The 27,626-nt window shown below is 38.7% G+C and overlaps 1 protein-coding gene and 1 long non-coding RNA gene across 4 annotated transcripts in view; one reads left to right on the top strand and one right to left on the bottom strand.

Moving 5' to 3' along the window:
- fnip1 (folliculin interacting protein 1) overlaps positions 1-27,626 on the top strand; it is a 110,502-nt gene that overhangs the window by 50,625 nt on the left and 32,251 nt on the right. For 2 of the 3 annotated variants that reach the window (XM_043703420.2, XM_043703423.2), the window contains exons 3-7: positions 12,503-12,643; positions 14,488-14,588; positions 16,207-16,281; positions 18,961-19,049; positions 22,055-22,144. In XM_043703420.2, the coding sequence (XP_043559355.1) occupies positions 12,503-12,643; positions 14,488-14,588; positions 16,207-16,281; positions 18,961-19,049; positions 22,055-22,144 (496 nt within the window). The remainder of the gene's footprint in view (positions 1-12,502; positions 12,644-14,487; positions 14,589-16,206; positions 16,282-18,960; positions 19,050-22,054; positions 22,145-27,626) is intronic. The other variant, XM_043703421.2, reaches the window with a different exon arrangement.
- Positions 25,733-27,626, bottom strand: part of LOC148147509 (uncharacterized) — a 73,185-nt gene continuing 71,291 nt past the window's right edge. The window contains exon 3 of the long non-coding RNA XR_015759721.1: positions 25,733-25,889. This is a non-coding gene — a long non-coding RNA (uncharacterized LOC148147509). The remainder of the gene's footprint in view (positions 25,890-27,626) is intronic.

Raw genomic sequence — 27,626 nt, forward strand, 5'->3', positions numbered from 1 at the left:
ATGATTGATAAACATACACAATTAGAAGGGGGGTAGATAGGACAGACAAGAGAACACTTTTTCCCCTTGATGGAGAGATTGGGGGCATAGAATGAAGGTAAGAGGTAGAAGGTTTAGAGGAGATGTGGAGTAAAATTTTTCTGGAATTCACCACCTTTTAAGGTCTGTAAAGGCAGACACTCAACATTTAGAAGCAAAGCAATGGGCCAATTGCTGAAAATTATATTAGAATATTTTGGTGTTTTCGACTGTAGACATGATGGGCTGCAAGGCCTTTTTCAGGGCTGTAGATCTATCTGACTCAAACCATACAGCTTTGTATGTTTATCAATCTGCTTATAAGACCTGAAGAGTAAGGAGCTCCCTCCTTGCTGTACACCAAATTCTGATCTCGGAGCATCCCAGGTTTCAACTGCCAAGTGAGCCAACTCCCAATCTATAGCATTGCATTCAGAGCAATTCAAATTGGGCTAAACTTCTACATAAGACACTTCGGTGCACAGCCAATTAAAAGAACCTCAAATAAACATTAATGTGACCTCCAATTCTGCTGTTTTTTTATTTTAAGTAGTTTCAAACTTTGCTTTTTTCTATCTTTCTTGGATGCATGTGTGAGAGAGTGTGGCACAAAACAATCCCTCTGGTTTTAAATGCGCTAACAAACCCTATTTTGATTGTACCCAAAATAATTTACTGAGAGTAATTTTAAAATTGGACTTGACAAGGTGTTCTGGCAAATACTTGCTGCCTATTTTTTCTAAAAGGGAAAATAATAAAGAAAAGAAAACTTCTGTTATGGATAGGAGGGAGGACAGTGAAAAAAATACAATTCACTCTTCATGATTAGTGGCAAGAAGTGCAGTTGAATTTCCTGTTTTCCATATGAGAGTTATAAAACAGTTAATTCAAGTCAAATAGAATAGAAAGTAATAGGATATTTGAAATTGCATTGGGAGGAGTGCCATGGAATGGGGAGAAATGAGAAGAGTAGAAAGGAAAGGAGGTTGCAATCAGCACAACGGAACAGGTAACCCATTTCTTAACAGGGTTAAGGTAGGGGTAAAAATGGGAGTAGTCAGGGTGAGTAGGATAAGGGATTGGTTGTCAGAAAGTCAGTTATTTGATGTGGTTTTGAGGGTGGAGTTGGTCTTTTGCTTTTAGTCGTACTTGAAATGTGGGTGTCTGAACCAACGTTTATTGCCCACCCCTAATTCCCAGAGGACAGGTAAAAGTCAGCCACATTGCTGTGGGTCTGGAGTCACATGGAAGCTGGACCAGTTAAAGGATGACAGATTTCCTTCCCTGAGGGACATAAGTGAGCCAAATCATTTATTCTTTACAACAATTAGTAGTGGTTACATGGTCGCCATTCCAGGTTTTCACTGATTACTAACTTCAAATTTAAGCACTTGCCATTGTGGGATTTGAACATGTCCCCAGAACAATAACCTGGAGTTTGGAATACTAGCTCAGTGACATTACCACTATGCCACTGTCTTTGCAATTTGCCTCTGAAAAATGTGTTCCATTTCCATCATCTTAACCAAGGATTTGTTGGAATAGAGTGGCTTTACTTTTAAAGTAAGGATAGCAATGGCAATGTTACATTCAGTTTGTTTTTGTAATAGCGTGTAAGGTGGTATTGAGATGCTTTGGGTAAAGAGGTGGAATTGGTACAATCTGTTTCTCAGTGTACCAATTCAGAACAACCTCGGTTATCCGAATGTCAAGATCCTGTAAAATCGTTATCTGTTATCCAAACAAAATACACCCCGTCTGTCTCGTTCAGATTATCAAGGTTGTTCTGTATTGGTAATGATGGAATTAATTTATTGGGAAGAAGTTGAAATAATGTGAGTGGTCGAAATGAGAGTGGAAAAAAGTGAATTGCATGTGAGAACATTACGTGGACTTCCCAAAGCATATCACAGCTAATGAGTCACTTCATTTTTTTTTTGAATTGTGGTTGCTCATGCATTTTAGAAAACGTGTACAAACATGTGAATTAGGAACAGGGTTCAGCCATTTGGCCTTTCTAGTTTCTATCACCATTCAGCAAAATCATTGCTGATCTGACATAGCCTCAACTCCATGTTCCCACCGACCTCTGGTAACATTGACTTGCTTGTTAGTCAAGAATCTGACTAACTCTGCCTTTAAAAGTAGTTAATGACTCTGACTCCTTTGCTCTCCACAATGAAAGCAAAGATGTTAGTGTGCTGAAAAGAACCACAAAGTAAAATGAGATCTATCAAAACTAGCATTCGTTTGAACAGTTATTCAGAGAGAAATAGGTGCTCTCATGAAGATGTGAACCGTTTTTTTAAAAAAATGTCTCATTTGCAATGTTAACTATGTATTTGTAGAATAATGACTTTTTCAGTCATGTCAGCCTTCATAGCACGCATTATTCCTGAATTTCCAGGGATTCTACTGGTTAATGAAAACCTGAAATTAACATAAGGAAAATAGTTTTCAAAAAGATCAAGGCTCTAAAGAATGCCAAATTCCAAAAATGTGATGCTAGGTGAGGAAATTATCGATATTCAGCCATAATGTTCTGTACTGTTCCCAATTTTAGATCCAAAATTGTTACCCACTATTTAAGAAAGGTGTGAGACAATTTAGGAAATGATATATCTTATAATTGTTACAGGCAAGTCTTTGAAGCTTAAAACATAAGGCCAAATGATCATGCAATAAATGTTTGAGATATTACAATGAGCCAGTGACAATTGAGTTTTTAAAAGAAAACCCTTCAAATAAATTTAATTTTTTTTAAGGAAGTAACCATAGAGGTATATGTAGTAGGTGTGCCAGAAGGCATTCAATAAGGTTCTATATAAGAAACAATTACCCAAAATTACTCTGAAGGCAAATTATTGACCAGGTTAGGAAATAGATTTTATCTTAGATAACAAAATGGGAATAATTGGTATGTACTCAAATTGGTAGGAAGTAACTAACGGTGTCCCATAATGAACGATCCTGGGCCTCAAGTGTTTACAGTATTAATCACTTACATGGTACAATAGAGAGCAATATATTCAAGGTATTGAGTTTACAATGATTATTGACATGGTAAGTAGTGTGAATGAGTGTCAGAAGAGATGTTGACAAAGCAAGTGTGAAACGTTTGGTGGGTTCACTTAAATTATTTTGGACAAAGAGCAGAACTGTAAGTTTAAATGTTGAAAAATGGGGAATTGCAGGGGCGCAAAGAAATTTAGAAGTTTGTTGCACAAATTAAAACTAGTGGTCAGCACAAACAAAATCAAAAACTCCATCAAATACAGTGTAATCTGCAGAGCTAAAATATGATGGGGTGACAGTTTTACCGCCGGTAAAGAGCGAGCTGGTATGACCACACCTGGGGTACTGTGTATAGTTATGGGCACCACACCTTAAGTATATATTGACATTGGAAAGACTGCAGTGCAACATCAGCTCTGAGAGTTGGATTACATATATTCTAGGATTTAGTCTGTAATATTGCGTATAAAGAGTGATTTAAAGATTTTGAAAGGGCTTGTCAAAAATCCCCAAAATCTAGTCTGCTGATTATAGAGACTAAAACTAGGGGACATAAACTTAATAGGCTCTTCAAGAAATAAATTATAAAACACATTTGTGAAATGTGTCAAACTAATTCCCATAAAAATAGCTCAATTAAAAGTTTTAAATCAAAGAATGATACGTTTTTAATAGCAAGGATGATGAGGGATATGGAACCAAGGTGGACAAAGGGTATTACCATATAAAGTGGAGATGCTAGCAATCTTTGGTTATTAAATTGAGGAATGGGCTCATGGAGTTGAATGATTCACACCTGATCCTCTGTTCCAACTTGTCCAGAAGATTCCACATTCATTCATGAGCTAGTCTATTGAATTAATTCTGGTTGAGGAATGATTAATGGCCCAATTATGGAAGCTCCAGTGTACAGTTTTAAAACTTCTATCCAAAAGAGTGCACACTCCCTGATTAATAGCCTTGTTCGAAAGAAAACACCACGTCCTTTTGTGTGTTGGAGAGGTGGGAGGTGAGGTTGGGGAATTGGTGTGCTGCTTTCTGCTCTGTTTTATTTTTGTATCACCACTATTGGAGGAAGCATTATGCTGATTTCTGCTCACGGTCACTGGATACCATCTTTGAGAAGGCTAAGTGTGAGATGAGAATGATGAAGACCATTTTTTTAATAATGCAGGGACAACAGATGTATACCTGTTCAGTATAGTTTTCAAAGTTTCTTGAAACAATATAATGTGGAACTATGGATAATGTTTATTCGGATCTAGTATTGTGAATGAGACAGGGTCAGTTAGTAATAGAGTCATAGAGAGGTATAGCATGGAAACAGAGCATTTGGTCCAACTCGTTCATGCCGACCAGATATCCCAACCCAATCTAGTCCCACTTGCCAGCACCTGGCCCATATCCCTCCAAACTCTTCCTATTCATATACCCATGCAAATGCCTCTTAAATGTTGCAATTGTACCAGCCTCCTCCACTTCCTCTGGCAGCTCATTCCATCCCTGTACCACCCTCTGCGTGAAAAAGTTGCCCTCTATGCTCTCTAGTTCTGGCCTCCCTTAATCCCAGGGAAAAGACTTTGCCTATTTACCCTATCCATGCCCCTCATAATTTTGTAAACCTCTATAAGCTCACCCCTCAGCCTCCGACACTCCAGGGAAAACAGCCCCAGTCTGTTAAGCCTCTCCCTATAGCTCAAATCCTCCAACCCTGGCGACATCCTTGGAAATCTTTTCTTTACCCTTTCAAGTTTCACAACATCTTTCCAATAGGAAGGAGACCAGAATTGCATGCAATATTCCAACAGTGGCCTAACCAAAGTCCTGTACAGCTGCAACAAGACCTCCCAACTCCTGTACTCAATACTCTGACCAATAAAGGAAAGCAAAATAAACACCTTCTTCACTATCCTATCTACTTGCGACTCCACTTTCAAGGAGCTATGAACCTGCACTCCAATGTCTCTTTGTTCAGCAACACTCCCCAGGACCTTACCATTAAGTGTATAAGTCCTGCTAAAATTTGCTTTCCCAAAATGCAGCACCTTGCATTTATTTGAATTAAACTCCATCTGCCATTTCTTAGCCCATTGGCCCATCTGGTCAAGATCCTGTTGTAATCTGAGTCAACCCTCTTCGCTGTCCAGTACACCTCCAATTTTGGTGTCATCTGCAAACTTACTAACTGTATCTCTTATGCCCACATCCAAATAGTTTATATAAACGACAAAAAGTAGAGGACCCAGCACCGATCCTTGTGGCACTCCACTGGTCACAGGTCTCCAGTCTGAAAAACAACTCACCACCACCACCCTCTGTCTTCTACCTTTGCGCCAGTTCTGTATCCAAATGGCTAGTTTTCCCTATATTCCGTGAGATCTAACCTTGCTAATCAGTCTGCCATGGGGAATCTTGTCGAACGCCTTACTGAAGTCCATATAGATCAGATCTACTGCTCTGCTGTCATCAATCCTCTTTGTTACTTCCTCAAAAAACTCAATCAAGTTTGTGAGACATGATTTCCCATGCACAAAACCATGTTGACTATCCCTAATCAGTCCTTTTCCTTCCAAATACATGTACATTCTGTCCCTCAGGATTCCCTCCAACAACTTGCCCACCACTGACGTCAGGCTCACTGGTCTATAGTTCCCTGGCTAGTCCTTACCACCCTTCTTAAACAGTGGCACCACGTTAGCCAACCTCCAGTCTTCCGGCACCTTACCTGTGACTATCGATGATACAAATATCTCAGCAAGAGGCTCAACGATCACTTCTGTAGCTTCCCACAGAGTTCTAGGGTACACCTGATCAGGTCCTGGGGATTTATCCACTCTTGTGCATTTCAAGACATCCAGCACTTCCTCCTCTGTAATATGGACATTTTGCAAGAAGTCACCATCTTTTTCCCTACATTCTATATCTTCCATATCCTTTTCCACAGTAAATACTGATGCAAAATACTCATTTAGTATCTTCCCCCATTTTCTGCGGCTCCACACAAAGACCGCCTTGCTGATCTTTGAGGGGCCCTATTCTCTCCCTAGTTACCCTTTTGTCCTTACTATATTTGTAAAAACCATTTGGATTCTCATTAATTTTATTTGCCAAAGCTGTCTCATGTCTCCTTTTTGCCCTCCTGATTTCCCTCTTAAGTATACTCCTACTTCCTTTATACTCTTCTAAGGATTCACTCGATCTATCCCGTCTATACCTTACATATGCTTCCTTCTTTTTCTTAACCAAACCCTCAATTTCTTTAGTCATCCAGCATTCCCTATACCTACCAGCCTTCCCTTTCACCATGACAGGAATATACTTTCTCTGGATTCTTGTTATCTCATTTCTGAAGGCTTCCCATTTTCCAGCCATCCCTTTACGTGCGAACATCTGCCCCAATCAGCTTTTGAAAGTTCTTGCCTTGTACCGTCAAAATTGGCCTTTCTCCAATTTAGAACTTCAACTTTTAGATCTGGTCTATCCTCTTCCAACATTATTTTAAATCTTCTGGTCACTGGCCCCAAAGTGCTCCTCAGTCACCTGCCCTGCCTTATTTCCCAAGAGTAGGTCAAGTTTTGCACCTTCTCTAGTAGGTACATCTACATACTGAATAAGAAAATTGTCTGGTACTCACTTAACAAATTCCTCTCCATCTAAACCCTAAACACTATGGCAGTCCCAGTCTATGTTTGGAAAGTTAAAATCCCCTACCCTAACCACCCTATTATTCTTACAGATAGCTGGGATCTCCTTACAAATTTGTTTCTCAATTTTCCTCCGACTTTTAGGAGGTCTATAGTACAATCCCAATAAGGTGATCATCCCTTTATTTCTCAGTTCCACCCAAATAACTTCCCTGGATGTATTTCTGGGGATATCCTCCCTCAGTACAGCTGTAATGCTATTGCTTATCATACGTGCCGCCACCCCCTCTTGCCTCCCTTTCTATCCTTCCTGTAGCATTTGTATCCTGGAACATTAAGCTGCTTGAGCCATGTTTCTGTAATTGCTGTGAAACCCCAGTCCCATGTTCCTAACCATGCCCTGAGTTCATCTGCCTTCCCTGTTAGGCCCTTTGCATTGAAGTAAATGTCACTGTAAAAGATCCACTTGATAATAGTGAAGGTAATAGAATCAAATTCCACTTTGTGTTTATTAATGATGTCTAAACAATTGAGATTATTTAATTAAAACAGTTAGTTGTGGGTTGGAATGGCTGGCTAAGGTTGATTACTTAAAGAAACTAGGCACTACGCTGGAAAATAAATTGTGGGGGTAAAAAATTTGTCCAACAAAAATATATTCCAATGAAAAATAATATTTCGAGTGAGGAAAATCTATTCATGGCTTACCAAGGAGATTAAGGATAACATTAGACTAAAAGAACATGCTTCTCAATTGAGTGTTTTGGAGCCAGCAGTATAAAAGCAAATCACAGGTCATGGAGTCATAGAGCTGTAAAGCACACAAAAAACCCTTTGGTCCAACTCATCTATGCCATAAGAACATAAGAACTAGGAGCAAGAGTAGGCTATCTGACCCTTTGAGCCTGCTCTGCCATTCAATAAGATCATAGTTGAGCTACTTCACTGGGCAGGGAGTTCCATAGATTCACAACCCTCTGAGTGAAGAAGTTCCTTCTCAATTCAATCCTAAATCTGCTCCCCATAATTTTTGAGTCTGTGCCCTCTCATCCGAGTTTCACCGACCAATGAAAGCATCCTCTCCACGTCTATCTTATCTATCCCCTTCATAATTTTATGTTTCTATAAGATCCCCCCTCCTTCTGTATTCCAACAAATATAACCCTAGTCTACTCAGTCTCTCCTCAAAAGCCAACCCCCTCAACTCCACCTGAGTGAACCTCCTTCCAGTGTTAATACATCTTGTCTCAAGTTAGGAGACCAAAACTACAGGCAGTATGCCAGGTGTGGTCTCACCAGCACCCTGTACAGTTGCAACATAACCTCCTGCTTTTCAACTCAATCCCTGTAGCAATGAAGGACAAAATTCCATTTGTCTTCCTAATTACTTGTTGTACCTGCAGACCAACCCTCTGTGATTTCGTGCACAAGGGAACCCAGGTTGATCTGCACAGCAACGTTTTACCATTCAAGTAATAGTCCTTTTTACTGCTAAATGGATACCAAAATGGATGACTTCACATTTATTAACATTGTATTCCATCTCCCAGACCATTGTCCACTCACTCAAAATATCTATGTTCCTCTGCAAAGTTTCACAGTCATCTGCACACTTTGCTCTGCCACTCATCTTAGTGTCATCTGCAAGCTTTGACGCCCTACACATCGTCCCCAACTCCAAATCATCAATGTAAATTGTGAATAATTGCAGTCCTAATACTGATCCCTGAGGCACACCACTAGTTGCTGATTGCCAGCCAGAATAGCACTCATTTATCCCCATGCATTGCTTCCTGGTAGCTAACCAAATCTCTGTCAACTAGAAAATACCAACTAGATATCCTAAATTAATCTAGTCCCATTTGCCAGCATTTGACCCATATCCCTCTAAACCCTTCCTATTCATATACCTATCCAGATTCCTTTTAAATGCTGTAATTGTACCAGGGTCCACCACTTCCTCTGGCAGCTCATTCCACAAACACAGCACCCTCCGTAAAAAAGTGTTGGCCTTTAGATCACTTTGAAATCTTTCCTTTTTCACCTTGAACCTATGCCCCCTATTATGGGTAGTCCATGGATTATTTTCTTGAAATTAAAGGGGACAGAGTAAGACTGGCATTAAGAGGTTGAGAGAGAAAGAGGGGAGGGGAAGGGATGATATTGAGAGAGAGGGAAAGAGAAAAAGCAGACTGTGAAAGGATGAAACCACAGCTGAAAGTTACCTCTCTTCCAATGGCTATTTTTGGGTGAATTCTGTTGAGGCCAGCTCAGCATCTGCCCCCGTCAGAGGTAACCCAACTTCAGTGTTTATTGAACCCAGCTCCTTAGCTCTGCCTCGTGCCACCAATTCCCCAGTGACCATAAATTGGGGCTGATTCTTTTTCTCTGTAGCTCTGGTAAAAGGTGCCAATCAGCATTATCATTAAGATTTCTTCTTGGTGCTTTTTATTGGTTGGTTCTATGAATAATTTAATAAATTTTTTTGCTTTTGAATTATTTGTTGATGAAATTTGTGTTTACTGTTGTGGCAACACTTACCTTTTTTGAAATTTGTTCATTGGCCCCAGCAAGAATGAGGAAAAATTGAAATCTGGCTCTTCCATGCAAAACAGTTGGCTTTTCCCTGATTTGTGCAAAGACACCACATCCAGATACGCTGAAGATACTAGGTGGAATGTAAGCTGTGAGGAAAATAGAGCCTGAAAAGATATATAGACAGTAAATTGAGTGGGTTATAAGATAGCAGATGGTGAAGTGTGAGGTTGCTGATTTTAGTTGTAAAAATAGGAAAAGCAGGATTATTTTCTTTGCAAAGTATTAAACTTGTAACTGTTGATGTTCAGTGGATTTTTAGTGTGTGCCTATCAGGAACATGAAAGGTAATGCAAGTGCAACAAGCAATTAGAAAAGCAAATAATATTTTGATCATTGTTGTAAAAGGGATGGAAGACACAAATGAGGAAGGTCTTGTTGCACTTGTACTTTTGGAGGCTATTGTCTGAAATACTGTGCAATTTTGGTCTTCTTATTTAAGGAGGCTTGTCTTTGCATTCAAGGTAGTACAGTGAAGGTTCAGTTGGCTGGTGCTTGGACGGCAGGATTTTTCTATGATGAGGGCTGAGTAATTGGGTCCATATTCTCTGGAATTTAGAATGAGATGTGATCTCAATGAAATATTCAAGAATTTCAAGGGGCTTGACAGGGTGGACATGAAAAGTTTGTTACCATGTCTAGAGAAAAGTTTCAGGATAAGGTGCGGGGCAGAGAGAGTGTGTGATCATGTGGGACTGAAGGTAGACCACAAACCAGAAGTTATAGGAGCAGAATTAGGCCATTCAACCTCCAAGTCTCCTCTGCAATTTGATCATGGCCGATGTGTTTCTTAACCCCTATTCTCTTCCCTTCTCCTTGAAACTCTTCATCCTCTGACTCATCAAGAACCTAAGTATCTCTGTTTTGGGTACATGCAATGATTTGGCTTCCACAGTCTTCTGTGGCATTGACTACCATTGATTCACCATCTGGCTGAAGAAATACTTCTCAGTTCTGAAGACTAGTCCTTTGGGTCCTAGTCTCTCCAACAAGTGGAAACGTCTTCTCTCTAGCCACCGAATCCAGACCTCTTAGTATTATAGAGTCATACAGCATGGAAACAGACCCTTTGGTCCAACTAGTCCAAACTGACTATGCTCCCAAACTTAACTAGTCCCACCTGCGTTTAATCCATTTCTCTCCCAACCTTTATTATTCATGTACTTATCCAAATATTTTTTAAATGTTGTAACTGTACCTACATTCAGCACTTCCTCTAGTGGCTAATTTGATGTACGAACCACTCTCTGTTTAAAAAGAAAGTTGCCCCTCCTGTCCTTTCTAAAAAATGCTCCCTCGTTTTGAACTCCCCAACCTTAAGGAAAAGACTTCGCGATTCATCTTATCTATTCCTATGATTTTATAAAACCTCTATAAGGTCACCCCTCAATCTTCAAGAGATGTCCTCCTCATCCTTCTAAACTCCATCGAGTACAGACCCAGTGTCCTCAACTACTCAACATACGACAAGCCCTTCATCCCCAGGATCATTCTTGTAAACCATCTGGGAGCTCCCTCCAATGCCAGCACATCCATCCTTAAATACAGGGCTCAAAACTGTTCACAGTATTCCAAATGTGGTCAGACAAGAGTCTTATACAGCCTCAGCAATACACTTTTGCTCTGTATTCTAGCTCTCTTGAAATGAATGCTGTCATTGTGTTTGCATTCCTAACAGCCAACTGAACCTGTATGTTAACATTAAAAGAATCTAAACTAGGACTCCCAAGTCCCTTTTGAGCTTCAGTTTTCTGAAGCCTTTCCTCATTTAGAATATACTCTATACTACTTTTCTTAACCTTGCACTATCTCACATTTATATTCCATCTGCCACTCTTTGCCTACTCTCCTAGCCTGTCCAAGTCCTTCTGCAGCCTCCCCACTTCCTCAATGCCACCTGTCCCTGCACCTATCATTGTGCCATCTGCAAACTTAGCAACATTGTCTTTAGTTCTTTTTGTCTGGATCATTAATATGGAAAGAGAGTAGTTGTAGTCTGAACACGGACTCTGTGGAATTCCACTCACCATTGGCAGCCATCCTGAAAAATACCCTTTTATCCCCACTTTCTGCCTTCTCCTAATCAGCCAATCCTCTATGCATGCCTATAACTTGCCGCAACACCAAAGTTTGTGATCTTATTTAGCAGCGTCTTGTGTTGCACCTTGTTAAAGATCTCTGGAAATCTAAATGGATCATGTCCACTGGCTCTCCTTTGTCCAACTCTCGCAGATTTGTCAGGCATCATTTACTTTGGACAAAGCTGTGTTGACTTGGCCCTGTTTTACCATGCACTTCCTAGTACTATGCAATCTCATCCTTTTAATAATGGACTCCCAAATCTTGCCAATGACTGATTCTTTTATATTACTAGCTAGCCTAACCTTGTATTCATCATCTCCTTACTGATTTTTTTCAATTAACTTCTGGTTTTTAAAGGCTTCCCAATTCTCTGGTTTCTCATCAGTCTTCACCTTCTGTGCTCTTTCTTTTGCCTTTATGCTGTCCCTGACTTCCCTTGTCAGCCATGGTGGAGATTGCTTTACTCAGTGTTATGAATGTTTGGAATTCTTTACCCCTAGAGAGTTGTGGATGTGCCATCATTCACAATATTTAATGCAGAGATTGGCAGATTGTTTTGGTTTCTCAGGGAACCGAGGAACATGGGGAATGGAAAGGAAAGTGGAGTTGACAGCCATGATTGACATTAATGCTATTGAATGGCAGAGCACACATTGTTGGCCATATGATCTTCTGATATTATGTTAATTAAATGTTACTTTTTAAAATATAAATTGCAGGTAGTGCACCATTCCCAATGATGCACGATAGATAATCATAGAGTCTGGTGGCACAGTGCTAGTGTCCCTGCTTTTGAGCCAGTACACACAGGTTCAAGTCCCATCTGCTCCAGAGGAGTCTCAACATTTCTGAACAGGTTTATTAAAAAAATGAGAATTTTGTTTCTACAGCACAGAAAGAGATCATTTGGTCTATTGGTTTTGCCATTTTTAAACATGCAGTTAGTTCCAATTCTCTGCTCTTATTTCCACATAGTTTTTTCCAAGATGTGTAAAACCATTCCTCTGTCACTTCTCGTTCTTTCTCCTGTCACTTTAAATTTGTGCCCTTTGGCATAGTACTTGATATTTTTCTTCCTTTTCCACTGTTTGCTGTTTTTAAATGATCTCTGAGAAAACTGCCAACCTTTACAATCCTTCTACTTGCAGAAAGTATGCAGCGATATCCAAGTGAAGATTCTCGAGAAATGCTGTCATACAAAATGCAGTACATGTACCAGCTCTTCAGACAGCCTCTCTTCCTCATCTTCATCAGCTCCTAATGCTAAAGATCAATCTTCGAAATGCCAGGTAGGGCCTGAACATATAAACTGTAACCCTGTCATTTAAGTCTCTCCTAAACTAATTCTTTTGAGGATTGTAACCTGAAACTTCTGTTAGATGAATTTTCATTTATTAATTGTTTTAAGATGTCCTTTTGGAGGCTGGTGAAAAATTGTTCTCAGACAGTTTATATTGCTTTTAAGTTGACTGACCTAATGGATATGTCAACTGAAACTGCAGCTAAACATCCTATTGGGTACTTGAAGCTTTTTAAATTTTGCCTGATTGAATTGTGAAAAATATCTTTCGATACAACATTAGCTATCTCCTATTATTTGTGTCTGGAATGATAATTATTTGAGCTGTATTACTCCAGATTATAATATTGGTAATTAATTTCTGTTAGTGAATGGGTCTGTGGGAACTAGAGAAAGCTAATTACTGCACTCCGATGAAGTGCTTCCAACCAAAGTTGATACAGATTGTTCTGCTCATTCAAAAACAGCAAAAATGCAACAGGAATGATGTGTTGTAGTATGTGGATCAGTGGTGTAGAATCTTTGAGGCAAAAGTGTATGAGTATATCTATTTAAATAAATTTCATAAACAAATACAAAATTTCCCTTTTGGATCAGGAGACAAAAGCTTATACCTACTCAGCATTTTGTTTAAGCACCAGGATTATTAGCTTTTAGGTCCTATTCACTGATTTTTTTTTTTTCCCTCTTTTTAATCCCCACAAATATAGCTAATCCCTATGATCCACATTATGACCTATGTCTGTCAAGTGTGCATTGAGTCCACTTTTTCTTCCATAGCAGTCTACATGACTTAGTATTCCATATGCTTGACTGCCAAAAATATTGACTTGTTTTGGGAGGAAGGGCTAGATTTTTTTGAAACAATGTGTGAGTCAACAAATTGCCAGCATGTGATATTTCAGTGATATTTAGAGCATATTGCACACTGATGTTTTATGACTCACTGGGGTACTGCACTGGAAATAAAGGCCTGCTATTCCTGAAGTTGTCACGAAAATTAAAGACTTTTAAAAAGTGTGCAAAATTTTCGAGTTTACTTGATTTTCAGACAGGTTGATTTGAAAGCATGGACTAGGTTCTTGCACTTAATATGAATTACTGTTTATTACAAATAATTAGACTGGAAAGACAGTTCGGCGGTCCTTGTTCCTGGGTACTGACATTGAGATGATCCTCATGACTCTTCTAAAGCCTTGTACTGGCCAGTTATCTTTTTCTGGTTGCTAAGAAACGCAACATGGCTGGATCTCTAATTTTAAAAACATTCTCTGACTTATTATTTTTAAGATGTCCCAACTTGTAACTGTTGCAGGAGGAATAAACTGGTTCTCTTCAGGTTTACAGTGACTCTTGACTGCAAAATACAAAAACTGAGCATGGGAAGGGCTGAACACCTCTGTCTGTGTCATTCTCTTGCTCTCTCGCTCACTGTCTTTTCCTCCTGTCTCGATGTCTGTCCATGACTTGCACACACATACCCATGCCTGATAACAGTCCACAATTATAATACAACAGTGCAGTACTTATCACGTTCAGGTGTGATATATTAATGGTTGAATTGTTTTTACTGTGTCCTGTGATGTGTTTTTCACAGATTTTTAAAGATAGAAATGGTCAAAATGTTACTTGTAAATTAAGTAATTCCCTTAAAATATATTTTTCTGTTTCCTAGAATAAGATTTATAAAATTGCACATTATTTTTATTTACATGATGCTTTTATATGACCTCATCATGTAGCCCTAAAATATTAACTCACCAGTAGTCTCTGTTTTTAAGGCATCTTCAAATCGATAACAAGGTATTCATTTTTGTTAACTTTCCTTTCCAGAATTCTCGGCCATCCTCTGATGCTAACATGCTTGGTGAAATGATGTTTGGGTCTGTGGCAATGAGCTACAAAGGTTCCACCTTAAAAATCCACCAGATACGGTTAGAAGACTTTGCATTCTAGCAAGTTGCAAATCTTTTGTTATTTAACTAATTTGTATTATCAGCTTCTAAAGATTTTTTTATGTTCAAAGAGGAAAGTTAAATTTTAGCTGGTTTACCAGGTTTAAAAAAAAGTGGCTCAGTCAAAGTTTACACAGCTGAGTCAATTTTATAACAACAGGATTATTTAGTTGGCTTTATAAAGGAAATAGATGTACTTCGTTTTGCCACATAATTCATACTGTTGAAGATATGTACATTCCAGCCAGTGTTTCTCAGTTAATTTTTGTTACAATGTTTCAGATTTGTAGATTGGAGATCACTAGTTATACATATTCTATGCACACAGGGTCTCCTGTGGTGAAGTGGTAGTGACTCTACCTTTGGGTCAGAAGGCCTAAATTCACATACCATCTGCTCCAGTTGTGTGTCGTGATGTGTCTAGCATGTTGATTTAAAATATCTACATTGTGCTGTTGAACTTTCTTTAACCTCCACCGGTCCCTGTAGCACACCTTTCGTGTGACACCAACATAAACTGGTCTGCCGCATCACCTATCACTTCACATATCCCCATTTAGGGTTAAGGCTCCAGACAATATCGTGCCCTGGAATTCTGTATGCCACTTAATTATCAGAAGTAGAATAAAACCTCTGTCTGTCGATGTGCCAACCCAAACCCGTTCCAGATTGCAAGGGCAGTGTTGATGTTGAGCTGAGCTGGGCACGTTGCACCAAGTATGTTTGAAAGGGGCTTTCGTCAGAAGATCTGTTGGTGTACTGGAGTGATGCCATTCACTCTGGCAGTGAGGGGCAACCCTGTTAAGGCCCAAAAAGAATTTTTTTCCTTCGGTCATATTCTCGATTGAACAAAGTGGTGGCTTTAGGAAAATAATTGATAGTCTTTTGGGATGGGTCTGCTTTACCCTACTAAAAGCTTGCAAACTCTTGATGGTTTTCAACTGGCAAGGATGGGATGTATGAATGGAATTTCCTACATTTGCCTGTGAGCTCACCCAAACTTGACTACTGCTCTTGACACAGCATGGATTTAAAGTCTATCCCTGGAATTTAGAGGGAACTGTAAATTGAACAGAAACTCAGCAGGTTGAATTTGGAATGTCTGATTCTTTTTCCCCCCCCCTCCCCTTTTCCCCTTGGTTGAGGAGGGAGGGTTGGGGAAGTTCGCTCTGCTTTCCTGCAACTTTCCAGAAATTTTGATTCCGTTTTTGTCTTACTCTCCGCCCATCAGAGTTAGGAATTGAGGCAGTACCTTTCTTACAAATACTTAACTGTTCTTAAAATTGTACACATCCTTGCATACCAGAATTTTCAGAGTAATTCACACTGCCTTTTAGTTCTTCAACTTTAATAGATTTTCATTTTGCAATTAAGTGTTTCATGTATTCAGGTGTCTCTATCAAATTCAGTGATCCAAATGAATAAACAGTTGATGTATTCAGGAGCGTTCATTGAGACTGCAATTTGTATACGTGGTTTTAAAAAAAAAATGGTTACCATTTCTACAGTTCAAGGAAATTTTCATCTATGTTTAGTTAAAAGTTATCTTTGATTTCTGAGTTATTTTCTAAATAATCTTGCTCAATTTTCTCTTCAGGTCTCCACCTCAACTAATGCTTAGCAAGGTTTTCACAGCTCGTACCGGAGGTAGTGTCACTGGAAGTCTCAATACGTGGGTACCATTTCTGTTGGATAAACGACTTTTTCAGTAACTTTTATGCATTCAAATGACACGATGTTTTGTGAATGGACTTCTGTTTTTATTCTAATAAAAGCCATCCAAAAAATAGGGCAAAGAAAAAAAAATCACTGTTTAAAATTTGAACAGGTAGTTGGGGGGAAATAATTGCTGTGAATCTTTCATACCTGAATCTAAAGCAGGTGAGCATTTTGAATGAGTATTGATGCAAGATTCACTTGCAACTTTAAGCAGTCTTATTTCATGGACACTGGAAGTCACATCTTTGTCCAAAGAAGACCTTCACTTCCAAGCAAAACAAAAATTGCCATTTGCACAGACACTTCCATATTACGACTCAATGGAAGACAAAGACACATCGTAGATGTTACTGTCCAGCATTTTTGCTCTTACACTTTTCAGCAGGAGTTAATACTTTTGCTTTCTAACTCCTAACAATGACAGACAAAGAAACCAGGTATCTCGTAATGAAAAATTGAACCTGTACCCTCTTGTTTATTGTAGAGTTTTGCTCTTATGATCACCATCACAAGAAAATTATTTAATTGTTGATGCTTAAATACTTTGAAATATTTAACTATTTTACTTTGAACATAAGAAAAATGCTATTGGTATCCTCTGCATCCTGTCATCACACCACTTGATGGAAATTCTGGGAAAGGAGATGATTTTAATTTAAGTAGCTAATGCTTAAATTAACTTTGAAATGTAGTAGCTAGAATAAAAAAATCCAGTTATTACCTTAAGTTAGAAACAGTTGCACCATTGCAAAGTATTTCAAGCGTTCCTTAAACTTTAGCAGAAGACTGGGGACTGCCTTTCAATTTTTGGATGCTGACTAAGCTATAATTATTTTTCTCATTACTTTTGCTACTCTGCGTTTTTTCATATTATGCTACTGTGCAGCTCAGTACGTTACTGTTTTCAAGTAAATCCTTATAAGTTATGTTGAAGTTTTGGCTTGGTTTCTCCATATTTTGCAGTGCCGATATGGTGTTGGTAATATTAAAACATTCTCCATTTCCTGACATTTATTTTTCTCTTTTACTGGAGAAATGGTGACCAGAATCTTCTCGACAGAATTTTTGATAATTTCCAGATCTTGAGCTCACTCTATCAGGCGGCTTACCTTTTGTTCTAATATTCCCAGAGGTGGCTAATTCAGAAGGTGGTCATTAGGCCCATTGTGACTGCACAAGCTCTTCAATACAGCAACATTATACACGCACATTTTTTTCCCCCCTACTACTGAGCACTATTTTAATCCATATGATCATCCAGTGCCCTCTTGAATATCTCAATTGAATGCCATGCAGCCTCCACATTTTCAGGCAATGTATTCCACATCCCAACTCCTGTGTAAAAGTTTTTTTTTTGAAAACATTTTAGATTTATGCCCCCTTGCTTTTGTTCCTTTATATGAATGGGGCCAGCTTCCCTATCTACTCAACCCAAACTGCTCAGGATTTTGGAAATCTCCTATCAAATCTCCTCTCATGACTTCTTTCCAGTCCGTGAAAGAACCTCTGGGAGTGCAATTCGAGATGGCAGGTGGGCACACCAGTCAGAGTTGCCTAAGAATAGTGAGTGTTGCTCAGGGATGGTGTCTCAAGATGGAGAAACAATATAAATGCTGGAACCACCAGGCAAATCACAGCACCCAGAAATATCAGGTGGATCGGTCTGCAGGGAGGCACCTTTCACGGTAATAGATGTGGTGAAGAACATCTCTTTTGTGCTCCTTTTAAGATCAAGCTGCTTGATCACAGTCATTCTGATATGCTGCAGTGTTGTTAATTCCTGTGAGGAGATGAGCTGTAGACCATTCTCTTCTTTAAAAAAAAAAGGCAGAGCCTTGGTGGGAAAATGCTGGTTAATCTGTAATGCCATGGTTGTAATTAGCTTCCTGCCACTGCTGGGCTGGGTGTCAACTGGACATGCAGCTTGCCCCTTGACAAAGAAGCTAGAGACAGAAAGTCATCAGGGTGCTAACCCAACACATTCTTCTCCAAGAGTCTTCTGCCTTCAAAAATGGTCATGATGTGGGGGCGCCGGTGTTGGACTGGTGTGGGCAAAATTGGAAGCCAGACAACACCAGGTTATAGTCCAACAAGTTCATTTGAAATCACAAGCTTTCAGAGCACTGCTACCTCATCAGGTAAAGTCACTCCACCTGACGAAGGAGCAGCGCTCGGAAAGCTTGTGGTTTCAGATAAACCTGTTGGACTATAACATGGTATTGTGTGACTTTCGACTTCAAAAATGGTGAAGGAGATAATGATGCAGAGGCCTGATTAATAACTTGCAAAGATGCTTGTTAATAATCTCAGTTTGAGCAGTTTTGAAGTGCAAGTGTGTCAAAACCTTTAATTTCATATGTTGCATGGTACATAGCACTGTATGATGTTAGAACAGGGAGAGTTACACCCTGACTGCTTCCTCCATTGAAGCATAAATGGAGAAAAATAGGAGCAATACAGAGCCATTTAAGTTTCTTGGTTTTTCCCTTAATAGTCATTTTAGGTGAAGAAATGAAACAGTAGAATGAGCAACTTTACCAACTCTGCTTATTTTGTGCTTTATCTTGTGACTGTTGATGAGATATATCTTGATTTTTAAGATTTATGTGTGCATTTTTAATTGTACTTTAAGGTTACAAGACAGTCTCGAATGTATTAATCAGGACACTAATACGTCAAAACCTTACCCAGATCAAAATATTCTGATGAACAGCCTTATAGGTAAGTTCCATTATGACTTAGTTTTGAGATACTTAAATTCTGACTCCTTAGAATGACTCATTCTCCAAGGAGTCAGACAAATAATCTGCCTTATTTGAGGATTTAAACTAGGCAGTTAGCAGCCAGTAAGACTGTACAACACTGGACTTAATATCTGATGCTGTAGATTGTTTGACACATTGGATTTACACAGGCCAACACAGTGTCTTGACATAGGTCACAAATCTGAGAAAATTCTGAAGCTGACCAAGACTGCTATTGGATGCTGCCTTTACTTTGGTATAATTTTCAGATTAATTGTCAGCTGTTGCCAAAGTTCTGCCCTTACATCTGATGGAACGACTATTTAGTGGGTTATCTGTGATGCGCTTTAAGATTCTGTTCACTAATCTGCTCTCGCAAGTGCCTAATAATTGTCGTCTGCCTTTATAAATGATGAATCCTGAAATTTTTCTGTTGTTATATTGCTGGTAATTATTACAGTTTCCTTTTATAGTGTAGGAGTTTTGGGGTAATTTGGTCTAAAATGACCCTCCTCGTAATGGTAGTTTAGCCAGATACCTGAACCAGGCACATCAGGTCCTTATTGTTCCAATGGGAGTGATGATTGGCTGGTCAGTCTGACTTGTTGATAGGATTTTATGAAGTCAGCCTGTCACTGATGGTTGCAGATAAACAGAGAGGCCAGTGTCCTATTGGTAGGGATCTTGCTACTTCTCTTGTAAAGTAATCCTAGCTGATCTGTGCTTTATTCTGACAAACTTCACAGCTTTAACTGGTTAAATGTTAAAGTACCTTAATCTTGTCTGGTTAAATCACAACAAACAAGATGAATTGAATGGCATATCTGTGTGCTGGAAATTTTAGTGATTCTGTATACAATATCTGGTCATCTAAATTTTATCCTTCAAATTTAAAAGGGCTAATTCTTTTCTGTCAGTGTAGTGGTTAGTATGGTGGATACGTTACTTTCTGCAGTTGTTTGTGTGTCAATCTGAGCCTAGCCTTGGTGCTTGAATGTCAACAGCCTAAGGATGAATGTCTCTTTAATCTTTCATTCCATGTTAAAATAGCAGCAGTGACTCCAAAAAAAGTAGGAAAGTAAGTTGTCAAGATGGGGTAGAGTGTGTGCAGAGGGATGTAGAAAGCTTAAGTAAGTGGTTGAAAAGTTAACAGGTTGAGTATAATGTGGGAAAATGTGAACTTGTCCACTTTTGACAGGAAGAACATGAAAACAGTGCTCTATTTAAATAGTGAACCATTGTAGAACACTGGCACAAAGGAACCTGGTGTCCTGGTATGTGAATCACATATCAGAGGGTGCAGCAAGTGATTAAGGTGGCAAATCGAATGTTAGCACAAACAGAATGGAATATACATGTCGGGAAGTTCTAATGCAGCTGTGCGGGACCCTGGTGAGATCATGCCCCTGTACTGTGTGTGGTTTTAGTCTCCTTGTTTGAAAATGGCAAACAATTATGTTGTAAGCAGTTCAGAGAAAATTCTCTCAATCCATCCCAGGTTGAACTAATTATTTTCTGAATATAGATCGAATAGATTGTGACTATACCCATTGAAATTTAGAAGAAGTAAAGATAATCTTAATAGAAAATACAAGATCCTGAGAGGGCTTAATAGCATGGATCCTAGAAAGATGGTTCCTTTTGTGGGGAGACTGGATATAGAATAAGAGGTCTCCCTTTTTAAGATCAAATTATCTTTCAGAGGGTCATTAGTCTGTACAGTTCTCTTCCCCTGAAAGGACTGGAGACTAGGTCATTGCATTTATTCAAGACCGGCTTAAATATATGTTTGCGAGATCAGGGAACTGAAAGTTATTGGGCTGGCAGACAGAAAAGGAGGGCTGAGACTACAATCAGTTTCGCCATGATCTTTCTGAATCTTGGATGGCCTGCCTAGCTTCTCTGTCTTATGTTGCCATGGTTACAGTTAAGAATCAGTTTTACATGTAAGATTGCAGACATGAACACATCAGTGATAGTTTGCAATAATGTGCATTGCTTCTGTAAGGTTTTATGACACAACTCCTAAATGCAAAATGAAGTGACAATTAGTGCTATTTTAATCAAACATTAAAAGAAGCAGACAGACATGAATTGATAAATATGGTCAGTAGTGCACTTTCTCATCTTGACTATAGTGGTAGCAGAAGGAGGAGAAAGTAAAAGTACAGTATCCACATACAATTATGCACGTAACTGTAACTAAAATATTGCTTTTGCCTGTTGTCCTGTTTCTATCTTTTCCTTCCACATTTTGTGACAGTTTTTTTGCTGGTAGAGTGTAAATAATGTTAGGAGATTGAACATTTTAATTAGTGAATAATGCAGAACTTTGGGAGAAACAACTTCGGTTTCATGCACAACATTTAATTAACTGCATTGATTTCTAGTTTAATCCACCTGATCATTTGTGGTTGTGTTTTATCCCCAAGCAGATGGGGAGTAGGAAGGAGAATGTAGTTTCAGTTAAACATGACAACTTAAATTGAAACCACGAGGGCAGAGATGCAGGAGGGTTTTTTTTTAAACTTTGATGAATACAATCCTCAAAATTCACAAACTTATCTTTAATTCTTTGCTTCAGTTTTCATCATGAAATACTTGTTTTTTTTTGTCATTATTTGCTTTTAATCAGTGTATTTAAAGAGCCTTCACAAGGTATATTTGTTTTTATTTGAACTGTAAGTTTATTTCTTTTTTCTTTGTCACAAATGCCCTATTTAGATGTAAAAGTAATTTCATTTGTGTTAGCCTTTGTTTTGTCTCCAAACCAGGACTTGGAAGGGCAAGGGAGGGGGAAGAGTGTGTATAAAAGTCAACTTTGACTGAGAAATGATTCTATTCTGGTGTATTTTTAACTGTGTTTTTGTTTTTAGTTTGAAATGGCAGTCCATGTGGTGTTCTAACTTTTTTGCTTTGATGGCTTTACTAATCCCATTCTTCTGTTTTGTTTTCTATTTTTGTTACAATTTTGATCCGTAGGTTTTTCGCAGCTTTGCAGCCCTAGGCGGGCACCAGGTGTTTCTGAGCCAGCACCGCTCCGTCTAATCCGGAGCGCTTCTTTCTTTGCAGGTTTGCATAGTGCCTGTGGGTTCTGGACTGTGTGTTGGTCTGCATTAGCCGGGCATGTGCTCTATTTACAGCTGTGGAAATGAGATTCTTACTTTCTGTAAATTGACCAATCTAAAAATAAAAAAAAATGCACTTGATTCATTGTTCCTAAAAGTAGATGTTAGTAAATCATATGTTAATCATTTATTAGATACCATGGTGCTACATTCATTACTCACAAGAAAAGTAGTTTAGTTTGTGTGTGTGTCTGTGTGTGTGTGTGTGTGTCTCACTCCCTCCTTTTACATCTCTGAGCCTCCTCTGCCTCCCCTTCTCACTTTGTATTGGATTCCCTTCATATACAAACAGGAGGCCACTCTGCCCTTCATGCCAGCTCCTCCACTCAATAAGATCATGGCTGATTCAAATTTAATCTCAGCTCTACATTCCTGCATTTTTTCTGATCAATCTTTTATCCCTTTGGTAGTCAAGATTCTACGTACCTCTGCCTTATAAGTATTCATAAGTCCTGCTTCTACCACTTTGTGAGGAAGAGTGTTCCATAGACTTCTGACCTCCCTCTGACAGAAGAATTTCCTCATCTCTGTCATAAATGGGTGACCCATTATTTGTAACCAGTGTTCCCCGTTCCAGATTCTTTCACAAGAGGAAAGTACTTTTCTACATCTGCTCTGTCAATACTCATCAGGAATTTCATGTTTAAATCAAGTTTTCTTTTATCCTTCTAAACACCAGTCCTTTCCTCATAAGTCAACCTGCCCAATCTATATGTATTGATCAAGTAAACATTCTCTGAACTGCTTTCAATGCATTTATGTCCTACTCTAAACAATGAGACCAATACTGTACATGCTATTTGATATATGGTCTCACCAATGCTGTTTATAGCTGAAACATAATCTCCCGACATTTCCCTTGCAATAGAAGATAACATCGTATTAGCTTTCCTATTTTTTTTTTGTTGCATATACATACTGACATTTTGTGTTGCATGCAGCAGGCCACGAGCTCTGCAAACTCTCACTATTTAAATATACTTCTTAGTCTTCGTACCTAAATGGCAATTTCACATTTCCCACATTATACTCCATTTGTCACATCTTTGCTCACTCACTTAACCTATCTATTTTTTTTGAAGCCTGTTTATGTCCTCTCCACCACTTACTTTCCTACCTATCCGTGTCTCATCAGCACAGAGTAAAGAAATGTTGCTTTTCTTTCCCTGTTGGATTCATTAATAACTATTTTATGGTCCTTCGGAGAATCAGAACCTTTTCTTCACATCTCTCTATCTAACCTGTCTGTAATTCTAAAAACCTCTTTCAGATCTCCTCAAAGTATTTTCTTTTTACAGCAAAATCTCTCCAAAATATTCAATCTATCCCAATAGCTCTAAATCTCTTCTGGCACTAATCTTTATTTGGATACTAGAACTATGGCTGGCCAGTTCCTGTGTTATTTTGATATATCTTCACTGCTTTTAAATTTCATATTCATAAAGTTAAATCCCAGCTCTTTTATTTTAATTTTGTTAACCTGTCATGCTGCTTTTAATGATTTGATGGCCTATATTCCTGATTCTTTTCGTCCATTCAATTTCTAATTTTTGAAGATATTAATAATATTTCTACTTTTTAAAAAATAATATGACCTCTCATTTATCTATGTTAAGCTTTATTTGCCACTAAACTCTCCCAGTCTGCAAGTTTTCCAACATCCTGTTGTATCATACTGCATTCTTCTTCAATGTTGTTATGTATGCAGTTGATGTCACTGAATTGTATATCCTGAAATGTCGTATGGTGGTGGGAGGCCTCATACTTTTGCTCCTTATTTTTCCTTTCAATGCAATTATATAGAATTCTGAAATCCAATTTAACAAGAATTGGAAGACCAAATACAAAATCTCTGGGTATGAGTGTGTTTAGATGAGATTCATGAACGTGTTAGGTTAACAGCAGAAGTGACACTGAACAAAACAGCAGTCTCGGGTGATTCGATGAAATACCAATCCTTGGTTGTTGAGGTGCTGACCCTTTCAGAATTCTTCTCCCTCATTTCTGCTTTCTGCACTACCACTGAGTGGTAGCCCTATTAATCCTTTTCAAATCGCAACCACAGCCTACCACCAGGATCCCTAAACTCTGGTCTGGGCAGTGTGCGATGAGATTCGGATTGGCTAGGTGAGGAACAGACAGTGCATGGTCACCTCTTGACATCTGTTGTTTCAGGGTGGGAAGCATGGTTAACTCAAGGTTTTACTTGTTAGTGTGAATTCCTAATAAAATCAGACACATCTTACTGCATCTTAAAGTGCTGCTGGGTACAACAGTTACTTTTAAATGTGGTTTTTGGAGGTCTTTTTCTGATATGTCTGACTGTGGCTGCTGTATTTGGCATTGCCATTTCAGTCTAAAAACGGATTTTAGTAAATTATTTATAATTTTAAACAAAGCAATATCAAAATACTGGAAAATTTACACTGAGAAATTGTCAAACAATCTATACAAAATAAGTGGAAGATAAAATGAGCTTGCATGTGTTGTGGTACAGTCACAAGTGATGTGTGGAAACGAATTGTATAGAGTCTCAACATAGAAACCAGGTTTCTGAAACTAATCCAGTCCCGTTTGCCTGTATTTGGCCGTGTTTCAAAGCTCATGCCCACCAACAGAAGTTAACCAGAATACAAAAGTACATTTCAATGTTTTGATTCTGCATCATAACTAAACACCATTCCTAACTCCTACAGTTGCTCACTAAGTACTCACTGTTGTATAAAGCAGCTGAGAACTGGTTACTTATTAACATGAGACTGAGATTTCAGGTTTGTGATGTTCTGGTGTTTGGAAGTCTAATGTGGCACCATCAGAGACTGCAGAAACCCTCCTCGATTAGTTTTGTGATTTGGTGGGCTTCATGTAAGCCTCATTTCCACAGACCTGGAATAGGTTATATAAATAATTTTAAGGTACCAACAGAAAATCATGCATGTATTGGCTTTATTCTTGTTAAAATTCAAGTGTTTCGAAAATGATATAGACTTCAATGTAAATACTATTTAAAAATTAAACTATTTTAATAATCTTCCATTTACTCCATCTCAAGTTTCAAATCACTTACAAGATATCTTCAAGTCGACTGGTGTAATTTTTGGAATATTGCATTGTTTGCTAGTACCCAAGTTCAATGAGTTTTGTTCTTGAGGTTGGTCTTCCTCTTGAGAAATTTTAAAGAATGGGCAGAGAAAATGACCTGGGGGTTGCAGTGGGAGAGGGACTCCCTGAGATTCTTGAAGAGAGAGGAGGAAAACTTCTTCAAGGCAGGTATTCTTGCAAGATGCTTTGCAGTAGGGTTAAAATCAACTAGGTAAAAACAATGACTGCAAATGCTGGAAACTAGATTCTGGATTAGAGTAGTGCTGGAAAAGCACAGCAGTTAAGGTAGCAACCTGATGAAGGGCTTTTGCCCGAAACGTCGATTTCCCTGCTCCTCGGATGCTGCCTGAACTGCTGTGCTTTTCCAGCACCACTCTAATCCAGAATCTGGTTTCCAGCATCTGCAGTCATTGTTTTTACCTAGTAAATTTTAAAGAATGGCAGACTGACAAGTGGCATCCTGAAAACTAAGCCTCATCCCAAAGCATTTTGACTTGGACCTTTTTCAGGTTAAGGTATCCAGGGAAGTGGCAGAAGTTGTAATTTATTGATCAGTTCCAGCCATCTGTTGGGAGCAGGATTCTAGTCTGTTGTAATAGAAAAGAACATAAGGAGACACCATAGTGAGTGGGATTGTGGAATTTTTCTGGTTTAAAAACATACTATGAAGATGAAGTATGTGCTAACAACACAAAAACTGAAGTTTATATCAAAAAAAAGCTCAGTGCTATGTTCTATCTATCCAATATGGAAGTATTTACTTCCATAGATCTTCAGAGGGCTTTGCAATGTGAGTGCTAAGATGTATGCTAAAAATCCTTCTACAGTCTGTAAGACAAATGAAGAGGTGCTTGAAATTCTAAGAGCAAAAAGAATATATTAAAACTTATGATTTGGAGATGCCGGTGTTGGACTGGGGTCTATAAAATTAAGAATCACATAACACGGGTTATTGTCCAACAGGTTTAATTGGAAGCACTAGCTTTTGAACCACCGCTCCTTCATCAGGTGGTTGTGGAATACTCCACAACCACCTGATGAATGAGCAGCGCTCCAAAAACCAGTGCTTCCAATTAAACCTGATGGACTATCGCCTGGTGTTATGTGATTTTTAACTTGGATCCATAAATGAAAATGTTAGTATTTAGGACCCATTGGTCAAAGTTGATGTATCACAGAGATCTCCTCTCAAAGGCAACAGAAAGAAGGGTTGGCCTAGGCATAGTCAAATGATAGATATTGTAGATGAGCTATAGAGGATCTGAGGATTGTACAAAACTGACGAGTGTGCATGCCATGATAGCAGCCTCCTGATAGGAGTCACTGTGAACAGCAGTAGAAAATAATTGAGTTTTTGTTCTTTATGATGGAACAATCCTGTCCTTTGAAGAAGGAAGAAGCTTCCCATGGAATCATACACTATTAGGAATGCAAGAGAAGAAAGTAGGGCAAAAAAATAACAGTAATAGAAAAGATACTGGGCAGAAGATTTTGCACTTATGTATAGCTGCCTCCTTTTTCCAAGCTCAAGTGCATCATTCTCTACAGCTGCTAGAAAAAGAGAGCACCTACTTCACGAACAGGGCGCTTCAGTTGCTGCTTATTGAGTGTTTCTGTTAAAACTTGCAGCTCTATTTTTAATGCCAAAGAATTTTCTACTTCATTACCATGGATGTTAGTACTGGAGTGCACAGTGTTGTCTCCAGCGAGAGAACAACTTTGATGTCCAGAATAATAAGTTGTGCTATTTAGTATGGAATTTTCAGGATAATTAGCAAGTATTAAGGATACCCGTTCTGTGGCTGGTTTCAAGCAGTATAGTAAGAAATCTTGGACACTTTATTCTGTTGGAATAATGAAAGGCAAATAAAAGAAAGAACTGCTTTCGACACAAGATTTTGTAACCGGAATAACCAGAGTTCAACTTCAAATTGATATACAATCTAAATATTTCTAAAGTTTAACTTTTTCCTTTGGATGACATACTTTGAACTGTTGTTGATGTCATACAAGCAGTGTGTTCACGTGATTTACTCACGCCTTTTGGAATTCCCTTAAGGATATTCAGGGAACTCATTCTTGGGAGTTGCAGTCATTCCCCAGTCCCATTGGCAAATATTTCATTTCCAGTCAACACCTTCCTTTGGTGACATGTCCCAAAGTTTGATGTAAATTATGTTTCAATCTACACTCGAAGCAAATGTACCTGAAGTCACAAAGAAAATTCTTGGGTTTTTTTTGATGCTCGCATGAACACAATTTGGATGCTAAAAGCAGATTTGAAGGATTCACCATCTCTTAGTGTATCCGGTGGCTTTTTCAAA

Source organism: Chiloscyllium plagiosum, unplaced genomic scaffold (assembly GCF_037043375.1).
Source record: "Chiloscyllium plagiosum isolate Xiang-an unplaced genomic scaffold, Cpla_swu_hap1 HiC_scaffold_16, whole genome shotgun sequence".
Taxonomy (NCBI): Eukaryota; Metazoa; Chordata; class Chondrichthyes; order Orectolobiformes; family Hemiscylliidae; genus Chiloscyllium; species Chiloscyllium plagiosum.